The 19987-nt window shown below is 34.9% G+C and overlaps 1 protein-coding gene across 1 annotated transcript; it reads left to right on the forward strand.

Annotated features, from left to right (window-relative positions):
* The first annotated feature begins 614 nt into the window (after positions 1-614).
* On the forward strand, positions 615-10146 carry LOC109802687 (transposon Ty3-I Gag-Pol polyprotein). The gene is made up of 2 exons (XM_083070840.1): positions 615-2177; positions 3125-10146. Exon 2 carries the CDS (start codon positions 3878-3880, stop codon positions 7748-7750), a length of 3873 nt encoding a protein of 1290 aa, XP_082926966.1. The 5' UTR covers positions 615-2177; positions 3125-3877; the 3' UTR covers positions 7751-10146.
* Positions 10147-19987: the final 9841 nt, after the last annotated feature.

Consider the following 19987-nt stretch of genomic DNA (forward strand, 5'->3'; position numbering starts at 1 on the left):
GTCTCTAAAAAATTCGTCACAAAATCCGTCACTAATTTTTTTTTTATTCAGTGACAGTTTTTGTGACGAATTTTTTAGAGACAAAATTTAATCCGTCACTAATTTTATTTTTTTATTCACTAACGGATTTTTTAGAGACAAAATTTAATCTGTCACAAAATCCGTCACAAACTTCAATAAATGGTAGTCTGTCACAAAAATTAAAATTCCCTCACAAAATTCGTCACTATTAGTGACGATATTTTTTCGTCACAAAAATTCTTCATAAATATTAATTTTTCTAGTAGTGTAAAATGGCTATTATTTTTGGAGTAACATGTATATTTTAAACTTTAACTACATGTGTTTAAAATACTGTCAATTTTTTCTCCTTATTCAAATTCTCTTTTAGTTCTTTACACTTTCAGTCATTTAATTTTTTCATTTATTCTTCCACTAGTGTAAAACATAGATTTTATAACAGGTTTCTAAATCGATTATTTATCAACTGATTTTAAAAACAAAAAAGATAGTGGTATTTTGGTAATTAAATGAATTTTTTAATTAATTTAGTTGTGGTTTAATTATTGTAGAAAAATATATTTTTTCAATCGGTTAAATGAATGCCAATGTAAAATGTAGATTTTAGATTGATTATATTTTCAACGAATTTAATAAAATAAGTTTGTTATAAAGGCCCATCACTTAGACCCATTCATCTATGTGCAAACTTAACTCTTCTATTTAGCTTGTATCAATCATGGACATTCTTTCTTGTGCACACTTTCCCATTGAGACAATTACCTAACTCTTGTACTTTCAAGGGAAACCTAAAACTCCCTTTGAATTTGACATTCATTGAATATAATCAATTTAAATGTTTTCATTTACATTCATTGTGTCTTTATCTTTTACATATTTCATGTATTCAATCAGTTAGTCTATCTCAAAATTTGATTATGTTATATTAATAACTTTGAAACCCACAAAAGAATTTTGAATCTGTCGTAAATTCGATTTGGAGAAGAAAAAATCCAACATTTTTTTGTACGAGTTTGCATGTACTTGTTCTAAATCAGAGTTAAGATTATTATCAAATTCGATTTTAACAAATAGATTTCTGAAGCTTATTCACTAATCAAGGTCTCGAATGAATTTATTGCATAGAAGTAAAGTGATACAATCAGTCACATTTTCATATTTAAAATGGAGATTAAACACAACTTTTATTTAAAAAAATACAATTCTGAAATCCCTTGATGATTTTTTATTCCCTACCAGTTCTTTGATTATAGGAGTCTCATATAAAAATATATTGGTAAGAATAAAAATAAAAATTATCACTTTCACATTTGAGCTAAAATCGAAAATGTAAAGGTGGAAACAAATTTTGACCATAAAGCCAGTGATTTTAACATTTAATTATTGTGGTAATAAATTATTGAGAATCCAATTTAATAGCCTTACTCAAAGGTATGTCCCTAACTAATATTCGAATCTTGATGTCAAGCTTATTTTAAGAATCAGATAACGATCCAGTTGTAAATAAAATGAATCTCGACTACTTGGCTGACAATCTAAACTCAAAAATTTAGAGTTATTCGGATGCAAATTTTCAATTAGGAACCGATAAGATAATTAATGTGCAACTGTGCTAGTTGTTATGTAACACCCAAATTTTTATTATTATTATTTTTGTTAATGGCATTTTCGTAATTTTAATAAAGTTATAGGGATATTTTGGGTTTCGGAACGGGCCGTTCCAAATGTTGAAAATGTGAGGTTTTTGTAGTCCCAGAACGGGCCTGGAACGGGCCGTTCTGGTATGGAGAACGGGCCGTTCCGGATGGAGAACGAGCCGTTCTGCTGAGATTAAGAACGGGCCGTTCTGGTTTTAGAACGGGCCGTTCTGCTTTTTGGGAACGGGCCGTTCCGATTTTGGAACGGGCCGTTCCAGTTGAGAAATTTGCACAAATTCGAAGGATCCGGAACGGGCCGTTCCGAATTCAATACGGGCCGTTCCGGGTACACCAGTTTGCCTATAAATAGGGCAGGGGGGTGAAAATTTTTATACAGAGAAGAAGTGAAATCCTAGAGAGAGAAAGAGAAGAGAGAGAGAGAGAAAGAGAGAGAAAAGGAAAAGAAAGAGGGGATCCAGAGGAGGAGGTCCTGCCCAAGTTCCAACTCCGCCTATCCAGGTAAGGGGGGGAGTGAGAACCTCGCTCAAGGGTGTGGGGATAATTGTTGGATAGTTGTTTGTCGGATTGGCCCCCAATCCTTTGTCGTTATTCTGTTTAATTTCTATTTACTCTACTTTGCTTTTTGTTGAAGGTGCCGTTGTTCTGTCTAAATTTCTATTTACTTTACTTTGCTTTTTGTTGAAGGTGCCGTTGTTCTGTCCAATTTTCTATTTATTCTACTTTGTTTTTGCTGAAAGTGCCGTTGTTCTGTCTGATTTTCTATTTACTCTACCTTTTTCTTTGTTGAAGTAATAAATGAATATGAAATTAATGTTAATAATAAATGAGTTTTAATATGAACAAGAATGCTCTCTATGAATACCTATGCGGACCTTATGAGGAGTATTGATGACATGACCATGTGAAATATGGACAAATGACATGAGACCTAAGAATTGACTATTGAGACAAACTATGATTATGAGACTATGACAAATGAGGACATGATGTACTAAATGAAATTCTGTAATAAGTTAAATGTTGAGTTCATGAAATAATGAATGTATGACATGCATCATATGCATATATTACTCCAGGTGTGCCGCTGAGGCCGCATACCCACGACTAACAAGGTGTACTTTATGGTCACCCACGATGTAACATGCTAACAAGGTGTACCTTAGGGTCACCAGTGATGTAACCAGGTGTACCTTAGGGTCACCAACGATGAATTGTGAATCTTCCGTATGGCGCCACATGCATGCATTTATGAGTTGAGTCCATGACATCATAAGCATGATAAATGAGTATATATATGTGATATTGACTATTTATGTATTGTTTACATGTGACTTATATATGTTGTGTGTGTGTGTGCTATCTAGCAGTTATTTCTGCACCTGAAACTGAGTGAGATGTTTCTCACTCCCTTGTTGTTTTTGTATATGTTTTAAATTGTGTTGCAGATGATCAGCATCATGGGGATGTTGGTGATGAGGCTTAAGGCTTCAATTGGGCATGTTCTGATAGGATGTGACATCGGGGCATAGTTATTTTTAGTTTAATATGTTATTGTTTTAATAACTTTAGTTTCTCTTCTTTGTAATTTCTAACGAAGAGATAACGTAGATAAAGTTTATAATTCAAGGAAAATGTATGTTAAGAATTGTAATTTGAACGTTCTTGATAAAAGACCAGAATGAATATCTTTGTTATATTTTATTACATGATTTGGAAAATATAAATTGATTCCTAACCAGGAGGCACTGCCACCTTTACTGGAGTTAATTTATATTTCCTTTATTATTATTTGTATATATATGATTTCTTGTTTTTCACTAAATTGTATTGAAAATCTTAACTTCTTTTCTTTTATAATTCTTTTACACTGTAGTTATGATTTATGAGTTACGAATGTGAATCTTCTACCTTGTGATATTTGAAATATTTGTCAACTATGAAAGATTTTATTTACCCAAAAAGAAGAAAAGAAATATTTTATTGTTACATTTGTTGTATATTAATAATGGGGTAGAGGGTGTCACATTTAGTGGTATCAGAGCAGGTCGATCTAATCGACCGTGAGTTATGAGTTTACTATGCTTACTTGATTTATTATGTTTATTTGGTACATGAATGATGGACTAAACTGATTGTTAAACTTGTTATGCTAGTGTGATGATTGATTATGTTTATTGATTGTATTATTTTCTTAGACTATGGCTGGTAGAAATGATCGTGCGATTGCCGATGCTCTTCAAGCATTAGCACAAGCTATGAATAATAACAATAGGACTGAAGTTACTCCTAACTGGTTGGAGCAATTTCAACGAAATCACCCACCTACCTTTAAAGGAGGATATGACCCAGATGCTGCTATGAATTGGCTAACAGAAATAGAGAAAATTTTCAATGTTATGGATTGTCCCATCGCTCAGAAGGTGAAGTTGGCCACATTCATGTTGACTGCTGATGCTCACTTTTGGTGGGAAGGAGCACTTCGGAGGATGATTGATAAAGGGGTGCACTTGAATTGGGACAACTTCAAGAAGGTCTTTCTTGAGAAGTATTTCCCGGATGATGTGAGAAGTCGGAAAGAAATGGAATTCCTTGAGCTGAATCAAGGGAACGACACAGTGGCAGAGTATGCTGCCAAATTTGATGCTTTGGTTCGTTATTGTACACACTACCATGGTGAGGGTGGTGAAAGAGCTAAATGCATAAAATTTGTAAATGGTCTGCGTCCTGAAGTGAAAACTGCAATTAACTATCAGGAGATATATCACTTTCCCACTCTGGTCAATAAGTGCAGTATTTATGATCGGGACAACCGTGATCGTGCTGCTTTCTATAAAGGAGTTGGAGGTCCTATCCGTGCTGTGAGTTCTAGTACTTCGGGTAGGAGTAAGCCTTATTTCGCTCCTACTAGATTTCAAGGGAATAAAGTTGCTGCTAATAAAAGCAAGTCATTTACTAGAGGATCCACTGTTAGTGCTACTGAAAGTGTTGGAGGATCTGTGTCCACTCCTTCAGGAAGATGTGGAAAGTGTGGACGTATTGGTCATAATCGGTCTGAGTGTAATGACAACGAGGTTACTTGCTTCAATTGCAGGGGTAAGGGTCACATCAGTACCCACTGTCCCGAACCACGAAGAACACGTGTTATTGGATCGGGTTCGCAAACTGAGCGTCCAAAGACTGTGGGGAGAGTATTTGCTCTTAGTGGTACTGAAGCTTATCGGTCAGAAAATTTGATACAAGGTACTTGTTTCATAGCTGAGACTCCTTTTGTTGTACTATTTGATTCTGGTGCAACTCATTCCTTTATTTCTGTCTCTTGTGTCCAAAAATTGAATTTGCCTGTGTCTTTGTTAGATTTTGATCTAGTTGTTGAAACCCCTACTAATGGTCCTGTGACTACATCCCTAGTGTGTTTGAAATGTCCTTTGACAGTTTCTGATAAGCAGTTTCTAGTTGACTTAATTTGTTTGCCTCTTAGTCAATTAGATGTAATTCTTGGCATGGATTGGTTATCTTCTCACCATGTCCTTTTAAACTGCTTTGAGAAATCTATTTCCTTTGGTGAATGTAAGAGTACGGAATTTCTTAGTGCTGCTGACATTAAAACTTGTTTAAAAGACAATGAAAGAGTGTACATGATCTTAGCTTCTTTAACACTTGAGACTGATAGTAAGCTAGATGAAATTCCCTTAGTGAGAGAATTTCCAGAAGTATTTCCTAAAGATGTGTCTAGTTTACCACCTGAGAGAGAGATTGAGTTTAGCATAGACTTAGTACCAGGTACCCCACCTATATCTATAGCACCCTATAGGATGTCCCCTAAAGAGTTAGTTGAACTTAAGAAACAAATAGAGGAATTACAAGGAAAACAATTCATTAGGCCTAGTGTTTCGCCTTGGGGAGCGCCTGTTTTATTGGTTAAGAAGAAAGATGGGAGCATGAGGTTGTGCGTAGATTATAGGCAACTGAATAAAGTGACCATTAAGAATAAGTATCCTTTGCCTAGGATAGATGACCTTATGGATCAACTAGTTGGAGCTGGTGTGTTCAGTAAGATAGATTTAAGGTCAGGATACCATCAGATTAGAGTGAGAACTGAGGATGTTCCTAAGACTGCCTTTAGAACCCGCTATGGGCACTATGAGTATTTAGTTATGCCTTTTGGTGTGACTAATGCACCTGGTGTTTTTATGGACTACATGAATAGGATCTTTCACCCTTACTTGGATAGATTTGTAGTGGTCTTCATAGATGATATCCTAGTGTATTCCAAGACTAGGGAAGAGCATGTTGAGCACCTTAGGATCGTTCTTCAAACCCTTAAGGAGAAACAGTTGTATGCTAAATTGTCAAAATGTGAATTTTGGTTGGATAGTGTGAACTTTCTAGGACATGTGATATCCAAGGGTGGGATAGCTGTAGATCCTGCTAAGGTAGAAGCTGTGTTAGAGTGGAGAACACCTAAATCAGTATTTGAGATTAGGAGTTTCTTAGGACTAGCCGGTTATTACAGAAGGTTTATAGAGAATTTCTCTAGGTTAGCTCTTCCTTTGACTAAGCTGACGAAGAAAGACCAACCTTTTGTGTGGGATTCTAAGTGTGAGGAAAGTTTTCAAGAACTTAAGAGGAGATTAACTAGTGCTCCTGTGTTAGTATTACCTGATCCTAGTAAGACTTTTGAGGTATTTTGTGATGCTTCTAAATTGGGTTTAGGAGGAGTGCTTATGCAAGAGGGTAAGGTAGTAGCCTATGCTTCAAGACAACTTAAAATTCATGAGCAAAACTATCCTACCCATGACCTTGAGTTAGCTGCAATAGTTTTTGTGCTCAAGTTGTGGAGACATTACTTGTTTGGGTCTAGATTTGAGGTTTTTAGTGACCATAAAAGCCTTAAGTACTTGTTTGACCAAAAGGAATTGAATATGAGGCAGAGGAGATGGTTAGAGTTTCTTAAGGATTATGACTTTCAATTGAATTATCACCCTGGCAAGGCTAATGTTGTAGCTGATGCTTTGAGTAGAAAATCTTTGAGAATGTCTTCCTTGATGATTAGGGAAATGCAAATGATTGAGGAGTTTAGGGATATGAGCTTAGGGTGTGAGTTGACCTCTAAGAGTATTAAGTTGGGAGCTTTAAGAGTGACTAATAGCTTGATAGATGAGATTAGAGAAGGTCAGAAGATGGATCCTTTCTTATTGAGTCGGGTAGAGAAGTTGAATCAAGGTGTGAAAAGTGAGTTTAGAATTGGAGTGGATGGAGTTTTGAGACTTAAGGATAGGTTGTGTATTCCTAATGTGTCAGAACTTAAGAGAGCAATCCTGGAAGAAGGTCATAAGAGTATCCTTAGTATCCATCTAGGAGCCACTAAGATGTACCAAGACCTTAAGAAGATGTTTTGGTGGCCTAAGATGAAGAGGGAAGTGGAGGAATTTGTGTATGCTTGCTTAGTATGTCAGAAAGCTAAGGTAGAACACCAAAAACCTTCAGGTTTGATGCAACCTCTAGATGTGCCTGTGTGGAAGTGGGATAGCATCTCTATGGATTTTGTAGTTGGGTTACCTAAGACTGTGAAGAACTTGGATGCTATATGGGTCATTGTGGATAGATTGACTAAGTCTGCCCATTTTATTCCCATTAATATTAGGTACTCTTTGGAGAGGTTAACCAAGTTGTACATCAGTGAGATCGTGAGGTTGCATGGAGTTCCTACTAGTATTGTGTCTGATAGAGATCCTAGGTTCACCTCTAGATTTTGGGAGAGTTTGCATAAGGCTTTAGGCACTAAGCTTAGATTGAGTTCAGCTTACCATCCCCAAACAGATGGCCAAACTGAGAGAACCATACAATCTTTGGAAGACTTGTTGAGGGCTTGCATCTTAGAACGTAGGGGTAGTTGGGATAGTTTCCTACCTTTGATAGAATTTACCTACAATAATAGCTACCATTCTAGTATTGGGATGGCACCATATGAGGCTCTGTATGGTAGGAGGTGTAGAACACCTTTATGTTGGACAGAACCTGGAGAGAATGTCATGTTAGGACCTGAGATAGTTCAACAAACTACTGAATAGGTTAAGATGATCCAAGAGAAGATGAGAGCAACTCAGAGTAGGCAAAAGAGTTATAATGACAAGAGGAGAAAAGACCTTAAGTTTAAAGAAGGTGATCATGTATTCCTTAAAGTCACTCCTTAGACAGGAGTAGGCAGAGCACTGAAATCCCGTAAGCTTACTCCACGTTTCATTGGTCCTTATCAAATTCTTAAAAGAATCGGTGAAGTGGCCTATCAAATTGCTTTGCCTTCATCTTTTTCAAATCTCCATAGTGTCTTTCATGTTTCCCAACTCAGAAAGTATGTCCATGATCCTTCCCATATCATTGAGTCTGACAACATTCAGTTGAAGGATAATCTTACTTATGAAACGGTTCCTCTAAGGATTGATGACACGAGAGTGAAACAACTAAGAGGAAAGGAAATCCCTTTGGTTAAGGTCGTTTGGGGAGGAAATATTGAAGAAAGTGCTACATGGGAATTAGAAAGCAAGATGCGAGAAGCTCATCCATTTCTGTTTTCAGGTAAATTTCGGGGACGAAATTTCTAAAAGGAGGGGAGAATTGTAACACCCAAATTTTTATTATTATTATTTTTGTTAATGGCATTTTCGTAATTTTAATAAAGTTATAGGGATATTTTGGGTTTCGGAACGGGCCGTTCCAAAAGTGGAACGGGCCGTTCCAAATGTTGAAAATGTGAGGTTTTTGTAGTCCCAGAACGGGCCTGGAACGGGCCGTTCTGGTATGGAGAACGGGCCGTTCCGGATGGAGAACGAGCCGTTCTGCTGAGATTAAGAATGGGCCGTTCTGGTTTTAGAACGGGCCGTTCTGCTTTTTGGGAACGGGCCATTCCGATTTTGGAACGGGCCGTTCCAGTTGAGAAATTTGCACAAATTCGAAGGATCCGGAACGGGCCGTTCCGAATTCAATACGGGCCGTTCCGGGTACACCAGTTTGCCTATAAATAGGGCAGGGGGGTGAAAATTTTTATACAGAGAAGAAGTGAAATCCTAGAGAGAGAAAGAGAAGAGAGAGAGAGAGAAAGAGAGAGAAAAGGAAAAGAAAGAGGGGATCCAGAGGAGGAAGTCCTGCCCAAGTTCCAACTCCGCCTATCCAGGTAAGGGGGGGAGTGAGAACCTCGCTCAAGGGTGTGGGGATAATTGTTGGATAGTTGTTTGTCGGATTGGCCCCCAATCCTTTGTCGTTATTCTGTTTAATTTCTATTTACTCTACTTTGCTTTTTGTTGAAGGTGCCGTTGTTCTGTCTAAATTTCTATTTACTTTACTTTGCTTTTTGTTGAAGGTGCCGTTGTTCTGTCCAATTTTCTATTTATTCTACTTTGTTTTTGCTGAAAGTGCCGTTGTTCTGTCTGATTTTCTATTTACTCTACCTTTTTCTTTGTTGAAGTAATAAATGAATATGAAATTAATGTTAATAATAAATGAGTTTTAATATGAACAAGAATGCTCTCTATGAATACCTATGCGGACCTTATGAGGAGTATTGATGACATGACCATGTGAAATATGGACAAATGACATGAGACCTAAGAATTGACTATTGAGACAAACTATGATTATGAGACTATGACAAATGAGGACATGATGTACTAAATGAAATTCTGTAATAAGTTAAATGTTGAGTTCATGAAATAATGAATGTATGACATGCATCATATGCATATATTACTCCAGGTGTGCCGCTGAGGCCGCATACCCACGACTAACAAGGTGTACTTTATGGTCACCCACGATGTAACATGCTAACAAGGTGTACCTTAGGGTCACCAGTGATGTAACCAGGTGTACCTTAGGGTCACCAACGATGAATTGTGAATCTTCCGTATGGCGCCACATGCATGCATTTATGAGTTGAGTCCATGACATCATAAGCATGATAAATGAGTATATATATGTGATATTGACTATTTATGTATTGTTTACATGTGACTTATATATGTTGTGTGTGTGTGTGCTATCTAGCAGTTATTTCTGCACCTGAAACTGAGTGAGATGTTTCTCACTCCCTTGTTGTTTTTGTATATGTTTTAAATTGTGTTGCAGATGATCAGCATCATGGGGATGTTGGTGATGAGGCTTAAGGCTTCAATTGGGCATGCTCTGATAGGATGTGACATCGGGGCATAGTTATTTTTAGTTTAATATGTTATTGTTTTAATAACTTTAGTTTCTCTTCTTTGTAATTTCTAACGAAGAGATAACGTAGATAAAGTTTATAATTCAAGGAAAATGTATGTTAAGAATTGTAATTTGAACGTTCTTGATAAAAGACCAGAATGAATATCTTTGTTATATTTTATTACATGATTTGGAAAATATAAATTGATTCCTAACCAGGAGGCACTGCCACCTTTACTGGAGTTAATTTATATTTCCTTTATTATTATTTGTATATATATGATTTCTTGTTTTTCACTAAATTGTATTGAAAATCTTAACTTCTTTTCTTTTATAATTCTTTTACACTGTAGTTATGATTTATGAGTTACGAATGTGAATCTTCTACCTTGTGATATTTGAAATATTTGTCAACTATGAAAGATTTTATTTACCCAAAAAGAAGAAAAGAAATATTTTATTGTTACATTTGTTGTATATTAATAATGGGGTAGAGGGTGTCACATGTTACGTTATGGCTACACCAATAATATATATATATATATATATATAAAGAGAGTTATAATTACACTGGTGTAACTTTTACTAAGTGTACTGGCTTAGCTGAGTTGCCGACTTGTCCCTCACCAAGTTGCCTACTCGGTCAAAGGTTTACCAACCTGACCAAGACTCGATCAAAGGTTTATCAGCCTGACCAAGCAGTAAACTCATTATTGCCGAGTTCCTCAGCTTGGTCATGAAACATGGACATCGGAACACCACATCGGCCCAAAGAGGTTATGTCATCAAACAGATAAAAATACAATCTTGTCACCGCGCCGCAATCACAAGGTAAAACCCTAAAAATGTCAATGTGCCGGTAGACAGTAAAAACCCTAATATCACTGAGGTACGTCTAATATATATACGAGACATCTACACTATCAAGTACTAACTTTAGCATCAGGGTCTATTTTGCAGGTACCACCCCCACCTTGGAGCAGACAACCTACGAACCAGTGGAGGCTTACCAATCTCATCGGAGAAATCGTCACCGATCCAATCTCAGGTGAGAACACTAAATATTACACCACTCAATAACTTTATATTAAATGTGAATTTTGTAAATCCAACCGTTAGATTAAAAGTTCATATCTCTTAGATCATATATACAAAATTTTATATTAATCCAAGATTATTTGATACTTCATTTTTATAAAACAAAATTGACATAATATATTCATTTCAAAATACACTAAAATGTGAACACTTTGATTACCTTCAAGTTAATTTTAACAAAATTTGATATACACGTATAAAGTGATATGAACTTTCAATCTAACGGTTGGATTTACAAAATTCATAATTAATATAAAGATATTGAGCGGTGTAATACTTAGTAAAAGTTACACCGTTGTAATTATAACCCCGCTATATATATATATATATATATATATATATATATATATATATATATATATATATATATATATATATATATATATATATATATATATATATATGAACGAGGAGAATTCAAACCATATCAATGTACCTTTTATCAACTATTAGATTGCTCTATGACTTTTTATTAACTATGAACTTTTCAAAACTTACGATTAAATTCAAATATTTTTACTCCAAGATCGTACATACAAAATTTGATATTATAATCAAATATGATTTGATGTTTCATTCTTATAGATCAAAATTAATGTAATATACATTTAAAAATTACATCGATGTCATTTGAACTCTCTCTCTCTATATAGAAACAAAGGAGAGTTCAAACGATATTGATGTAACTTTAACAATTATTACATAACTTAATAACCTATAATTAAATATGAATTAACCGCTGAATTATATATAACTTCATATCATCTTGTATATGTATATCAAATTTTGTTAAAATTAAATAACAATTTGAATGTAATCAAAATGTTTATATTTTTGTATATTTTGAAATGAATATATTTTGATCTATAAATTAAGAACTTTAAATTCAACGATTGAATTGTTGAAATTTGATGTAAAATATGAGTTATTAAATGAAGTAAGTCTAGGTAGAATTACTCCTAGAGTATATATAAACTAGTATTTTAGTATATGCAATGTTCATACTAAATATAACTAAAATTTATAATAAATTATGTATATAAATAAATATTATATTTAAATATATAAATTATATATAAAATTTAAATAGATAGATATTTTTAAACATATAAATTATAGTTTAAATTTATGATAATTAATTTACATTGTAGTACAAGATTGTTTTTATTTATTGATAATTTATTTTAATATTAAAATTTTATTCATAAATAATTATGATAAAAAAAATAAAATTATATATGTAGTTAAAATAATTCTACAAAACCCTCTCTTTGAAGTAAAATTCCTAAAAATGCTCTTATACTTTATAGTCGTTCGTATTTAATTTATATGGATTGAGTGATTGATTTTAGCATTAACAATTACTTTTTAACTTATAAGATAAGATAAATCTATAATAAGTAACTATAAATAAAGGCAATAATTTTTTTTTGGTGGATCGATTTTTCACCCTGTAAAATGTAACTTACTAATTTTATTCTTTTTATGTAGAGAATGTCACACATCTAAAACAAATGCGTCCTATTGGGTTGTGCAATGTTTCTTACAAGATTTTAACCAAAGTATTGGCCCACCGGCTCAGTAACGTGATGGAAAAGTTGGTGCATCCCAATCAATGCAGTTTTATTCCACATAGACATAGCAAGTATAACATTATCATTTTCTAGGAAGTTATTCATTCTATGAGAAGCAAGATAGGTAAGAAAGGATGGATGATTATCAAAATCGACCTTGAGAAAGCCTATGACAGGTTAAGGTGGAGCTTTGTGAAGGATACACTTATAGATATTGGCCTTCCGCTTAATCTTGTAGACCTAATTTCAGCTTCATTTCCTCTCTTAGACTCCACATGCTTTGGAATGGCGAGGTTTTGGAGGAATTCCTACCATCACGTGAAGTTCTTCAAGGCGATCCTATTTCTCCATATTTGTTTGTTCTTTGTATGGAACGCCTCTTTCATCTTATTAAACTAGTTGTTGATTCTGGAGGTTGAAAAGCAATTAAACTTTCTAGAGATGGCCCTCCCCTCCCTTAACTTGCCTTTGCAGATGATCTTGTGTTATTTGCGAAAACATCAATGGATCAAGTTGAAGTAATACAATCATGTCTAGACCTTTTCTACAGTAGTTCGGGTCAAAAAGTCAATGTGGAGAAAACAAGAATCTTCTTCTCTGAAAACGTAGCTTATACAGTGATAAGTCATAATTTGATATGTATCTTATCCTTCAATTTAGCTATTTTACATTCCATTCATGGTTAATTATAGGATTTAGATAGATATGTGTGTTGTTGGGCCAAATTGGATAGTTGGGAATTATTATTCTAAATTTTCGCTGTTTTTGGGCTGATGAACATGTCTCGGTCTTCAGGGCATAACTTGGGCTGTAGTGATCCAAATGGTGCAAACTCGGTGGCCCTGGAAAGCTAAGACAAAGACCTAAATATTTGCAGAAGGCGCCGTCGGCCAATTCGATCATCTAGAAGGTCTAATTCGGTGGAAAACAACTCGGTGCGGAAAAGAATATGGAATCCAACTCATCCCACCAACTCATCCCACCAACTCTCCCATTTCGTTTTGTCTAAGCTTTTTCCATTATTTTATATTTCTTATGTGTTATATGAAGGCTATAAATAGGCCTTCACTCTCCCATTGTAAGACATCCCTGAATACACCTTCAAATAAGTTACTCTTGGGTGTTCTTCTTCCTCCCTTCTCTTTGTTTTCTTTGAGTTTATTTTTTCTGTTGTAGTTGTAGTTTATGTTTTATTGTCCTTTCCTTTTGTATGTATTTTAGTTCTGTTCTTTGCCTCCTCCATGGAAGGCTAGATTGTAGTACTCTTTAACTTGATTTAATGCATTTTCATTTTCCTTGCATTTTCATTTCCATTTCTAGTTTAATGGAAGGCTAAAACCTTTGGGTTGGCTTCTTGTTATGGATTGTAATCTCTGTTTGAGGTTGGGTATGTTTGTGTGTCTCTGTTCTACTTTGTTCTTCTTCATTCAACCTCTATATTAGTATGTCCATGCTTAATGGGCTATGCTTAATGACACAGTTGCTTAATCTGTGAAGAGGTTGATGTTGTATACGTTTTCTTAATTCGTGTAGGGAAATCTTGAGTTAATCTTCGCTTAGTTGGTTAACTCGGATGGAACAAGGATTAAGTAGTTAATAGAGCAATCTTATTGTGAACCAAGGATAAGAGAGTTACAATCCGAACAAGGAGCCAATCTATTTTACTTATTGTGTTATCTGCATTTTATTGTGTTAGGTTGTTGCTACTTTTACTTTGCTGCTGCACACGAATTTAATTTCAAATTTATGGCTTTAATGTTGATTAGCTTAGGATTTAATTTAATAGCTAATGCTATGAGTAGCTAAGTAGCTTTGGTTGGATTTCTTAATGTGGATAGCAACGTCTCTTTGAGGTTAATGGTATTGTAATATTGTTTTTGAGTTGAATTATGTTCCATAATCTCTAATTAAGTCCTTAATGAATGGTTCTAATATTTTCGCTTAGTTAATTGACGAACCATTAATAATTTCACAAGTCATATAATTGGGTTTTCGCTTAGTTAACGAGATTATGTGAATTGTGATGAGATTTACAAATAGAGAATTGAAGTGGGTTGTGTAAGTGCTTAACTGCAACTTACTTTGTTTAATTCTTAATTAATCTTCGCTTAGTTGGTTAATTAGGAGCTCGAATGTGATTTAACTCAGTAACTTGCATGTTTAGATTAATTGAGGATAAGAGGTCAAGCTATCTAGTTAAGGAATCCAACTGTTTAAATTATTGTTTGTTACCGTTTGGTTACCATTTATTTGTTTCTTTTTCAATCAAAACCCCCCCTCTATTTTAATTTCCGTTGCTTGAATCCTATGGCTTAAATGCATTATTCCTTGAGAGAACGACCTAGGAGTCACTTCCTAGTACTACATTTAATTGTTTTTATTTGATCGGATACGGCTTCGATCAAATTTGGCGCCGTTGCCGGGGAATAATGGTTTTTTGTCTTAGGATTCTAGTTTGTGTGTGTGTGTTGGGTTGAATAAATTCTCAGTATGTTTATGTGTTCAGTTGTGTTTTATTTCAGTTTGGAGTGATGTAAAAAAATGAAAAAAAAAAAAAAAAATCTGAATAATTTTAGTGTTGTGTTATGTGTTAGTTTGAATCATGTTATGGCGATGAGTAGCACTTAACAGTAATCATGTTTTGGTCTTTTGTTATTTTTTACGTTTTTGGTTTTCCTTGTGAATTCTTGGATCTGTATAGGTAATAAATACTTGTTTCACTCTTGGTTTTGAGTTTCCGAATATTTCATGGACTGAATTCTTGTATTCCTTGGCATGTTGAGTTTATCTTGAGGTTTGAGAGGTTGTTTTGAAAGTGAATTATATACCCTGTGTGAGGATTGGAGCCTTCATGATTCTTTCTTGGAAATTTTATGCCTCTTGACTGCTTGCACATGTGCCTTGGCTTGACTCTTTTTGATGATTCTTGATTGATATGCATGTATGGAAGTGATAAAGGCAATTTTGTTCTTGATCCTCTAGCCAAATAAGCTTACCTTGATTTAACCCCTTGATAGCCCCTTTGAGCCTATGTTTATCCCTTTTCTTTGTTTTGAAGCTCATCATTAGCCTTAAGTGAAAAACCATGATTACCTTAACCTTAGGGAATTTTGGAGCTTTGGAATTGTTTTGGGAACAAGTGTGGGGGCGTGTGTGCTCATTGGATTCATGTGAATTGGCTAGTTGATTTTATTGGCTCCTTGTACTTTTTATTGTGTAAATATGTTTAATATCTTGTCTCTTGCAAAAAAAAAAAATAGAAAAATAGAAAAAAAAAAATCATTATCAAATTCGAAAAAAAAAAATGAAAAGAAAAAAGAGACAAGATAAGAAAAGAAAAAAAAAATAGTAAATAAAAGTGTTTGGTGGAGTCAAGAAGAGGATTAGAATTAGGGGTTTTGGGTGTGTTTTTATTGTATTTTCACTTGTTCCCCATTGCTCCTCTATTCTCTTTAGCTTTCAGCTTCTCATCCATATTTTATCCTCCCTTATCCTTGGCCCCATTACAACCCTGAAAAGTCCTTTTGATCTGAATATGTATATGTTTTCGAGTGTTTGATTGTAGAGGCTTGCCAAGTCTTGTGTGTTGCTTGCTTTCTTGAGTGCATTGAGCGGAATTTCATTTACCTTATACACTCTACACTTGAGAGATACACTTGAGTGATCCTGTGAGGTTTGGTTGCTTTTGATTCACCTCTTGAACTGATTGATGTGCTTATCATGTTTTGAGGTATTTCAATGATGTTCATGGATATTTGGTTGCTTTGACTGAAAGTGTACAAGTTATTTGTTCCTTACATTTTCCTTGGATTCGTGCTGGTTAACAAAATCTTCTCTTCCTTATGTTTCTCTTGTTGGGTTGTTTCGTGATTTGATTTTGCCCGGGAGTGCAAAAAGCTAAGTGTGGGGGTATTTGATAAGTCATAATTTGATATGTATCTTATCCTTCAATTTAGCTATTTTACATTCCATTCATGGTTAATTATAGGATTTAGATAGATATGTGTGTTGTTGGGCCAAATTGGATAGTTGGGAATTATTATTCTAAATTTTCGCTGTTTTTGGGCTGATGAACATGTCTCGGTCTTCAGGGCATAACTTGGGCTGTAGTGATCCAAATGGTGCAAACTCGGTGGCCCTGGAAAGCTAAGACAAAGACCTAAATATTTGCAGAAGGCGCCGTCGGCCAATTCGATCATCTAGAAGGTCTAATTCGGTGGAAAACAACTCGGTGCGGAAAAGAATATGGAATCCAACTCATCCCACCAACTCATCCCACCAACTCTCCCATTTCGTTTTGTCTAAGCTTTTTCCATTATTTTATATTTCTTATGTGTTATATGAAGGCTATAAATAGGCCTTCACTCTCCCATTGTAAGACATCCCTGAATACACCTTCAAATAAGTTACTCTTGGGTGTTCTTCTTCCTCCCTTCTCTTTGTTTTCTTTGAGTTTATTTTTTCTGTTGTAGTTGTAGTTTATGTTTTATTGTCCTTTCCTTTTGTATGTATTTTAGTTCTGTTCTTTGCCTCCTCCATGGAAGGCTAGATTGTAGTACTCTTTAACTTGATTTAATGCATTTTCATTTTCCTTGCATTTTCATTTCCATTTCTAGTTTAATGGAAGGCTAAAACCTTTGGGTTGGCTTCTTGTTATGGATTGTAATCTCTGTTTGAGGTTGGGTATGTTTGTGTGTCTCTGTTCTACTTTGTTCTTCTTCATTCAACCTCTATATTAGTATGTCCATGCTTAATGGGCTATGCTTAATGACACAGTTGCTTAATCTGTGAAGAGGTTGATGTTGTATACGTTTTCTTAATTCGTGTAGGGAAATCTTGAGTTAATCTTCGCTTAGTTGGTTAACTCGAATGGAACAAGGATTAAGTAGTTAATAGAGCAATCTTATTGTGAACCAAGGATAAGAGAGTTACAATCCGAACAAGGAGCCAATCTATTTTACTTATTGTGTTATCTGCATTTTATTGTGTTAGGTTGTTGCTACTTTTACTTTGCTGCTGCACACGAATTTAATTTCAAATTTATGGCTTTAATGTTGATTAGCTTAGGATTTAATTTAATAGCTAATGCTATGAGTAGCTAAGTAGCTTTGGTTGGATTTCTTAATGTGGATAGCAATGTCTCTTTGAGGTTAATGGTGTTTTAATGTTGTTTTTGAGTTGAATTACATTCCATAATCTCTATTTGAGTTCTTAATGAATGGTTCTTAGATTTTCGCTTAGTTAATTGACGAATCATTATTAATTTCACAAGTCATATAATTGGGTTTTCGCTTAGTTAACGAGATTATGTGAATTGTGATGAGATTTACAAATAGAGAATTGAAGTGGGTTGTGTAAGTGCTTAACTGCAACTTACTTTGTTTAATTCTTAATTAATCTTCGCTTAGTTGGTTAATTAGGAGCTCGAATGTGATTTAACTCAGTAACTTGCATGTTTAGATTAATTGAGGATAAGAGGTCAAGCTATCTAGTTAAGGAATCCAACTGTTTAAATTATTGTTTGTTACCGTTTGGTTACCATTTATTTGTTTCTTTTTCAATCAAAACCCCCCCTCTATTTTAATTTCCGTTGCTTGAATCCTATGGCTTAAATGCATTATTCCTTGAGAGAACGACCTAGGAGTCACTTCCTAGTACTACATTTAATTGTTTTTATTTGATCGGATACGGCTTCGATCATACAGTGTGGGAGGAGATTAGTAATGCTTTTGGATTTAGTCGCACTGATAATCTAGGAAGATATTTAGGTATTCCTGTTCACCATACTCAAGTTCGTCGTAGAGATTATCAAGTTGTTATTTGCCAGGTGACCACGAGACTCAGTGGATGGAAAGCTCTTTCTCTTTCCTTTGTAGGTCGTCTCACTTTGTGCAAGTTTGTTCTTGCTGCCATTCTTGCTTACACAATGCAGTCAATTCATATTCCTCATAACGTCTGTGATGAAGTGGATAGATTATGTCGAAGCTTCTTATGAGGGGAATATTCTAATCATCGAAAGATCCATGCTATTGGGTGGGATAAAATTTGTCTTCCTAAATAGTATAGTGGTCTAGGGTTGCAGTCCATGAGAAATATCAATAATTCAGTTATGATAAAAAAAATGGATGGAGTTTAATAATTGAACCTAATAAACTATGGGTTCAAGTAGAGAGATCCAAGTATAAATGCTTAAATGGATTAATCCCTCAATTTCAGAGGAAGACATCCATGTTTAATTTATGGCAAGGAATCTGTGCAAACTGGCAACATGTCACTTCAAATATTCGATGGCAGGTAAAGGACATAAGGATAGTGAGATTTTGGTATGATTCTTGGTTGCCTAATAGATCTTCTATTATTAGGCAAGCTAATTCCTTTATTACACCCGTGGAACTGTTTAGATATGTGCCGGTGACTACGTCAATGAGCATGGCTTTTGGGACATTGAACGTATCAAAGATTGGATTCCTCATGAAGTTTTTGAGAGTATTATACATCAGCCTCTTCCTATAAGTAGTGCAGGATCATATGTAATTTGTTGGGGCCCGGCTTTGGATGGTGTTTTTTCAACAAAGTCAGCTTATGTAGTTGTATCTCCAATAAACATGCCTACTCGACCATCGATTTTTTGAGCTATCTAGAAGTGGCAAGGCCTAGAACAGATCAGGAGCTTCCTTTAGCGTGTTGCACATGAAGGACTTCTGACGAATGAAATCAGGGTTGCTCGCGGATTAACTACCACATCAATTTGTCTTTATGCATGCAAGGTGTGGAGACCACTCTCCACATATTATGAGATTGTAGTCTTTCTCGTGAAGTTTGGAAGAGGATTCCCGGAAGGGATTTAATTATGCAATCTACTGAAGGTAACGTACAATCCTGGATGTTGCACCATCTTGCAAGGCGAAGTATGTGGCCCTCTATATTTGTTGTGGCATTGGATTCTATTTGGCATAGAAGGAATTCTTTTGTCTTTTAACACTTTTCCATCAATGCTAATTAGTTGGCGTATGAAATTGAGTCTCGGATGACTTCACTCCTTTTTAGCCATTCTTTTTTGGCTTAGAAGATAAACCAACATACAACCCCCTCTCTGGTTCTTGGATTTGTCCTCCTAGGGGTTTTATTAAAGTTAATTGTGACGATGTAGTGTCTAATGGTAGAGAGAATTCATGTGGAGCAGTGATCTGAAACTTTGAAAGTGGATTAATTGTTGCTTTTACTAAAAGAATGGGTAGCTGCTGCTCAGTTATACAATCAGAATTGTGGGTCATTTTGCAAGGGTTTCAGCTTATTGTGGATTGTCAACTAGGCATGCAAGTCATACTTGAATCAGACTCTTTGGAAGCAATTAAACTATTGAAAGACAGGTGTGCTAGGAATCATCCTTGTGCTGATATAATTCAAAAGATTCGTTGGTTATCCAATATTTTTTTCAAATTT

The sequence above is a fragment of the Cajanus cajan genome, chromosome 3, assembly GCF_000230855.2.
Source record: "Cajanus cajan strain Asha chromosome 3, NIPB_CcT2T_4, whole genome shotgun sequence".
In the NCBI taxonomy this organism is placed as follows: Eukaryota; Viridiplantae; Streptophyta; class Magnoliopsida; order Fabales; family Fabaceae; genus Cajanus; species Cajanus cajan.

Coding starts and splice junctions, on each gene's coding strand:
- LOC109802687 (XM_083070840.1), top strand. CDS start 3,878: ATGGCTGGTAGAAATGATCGTGCGATTGCCGATGCTCTTCAAGCATTA.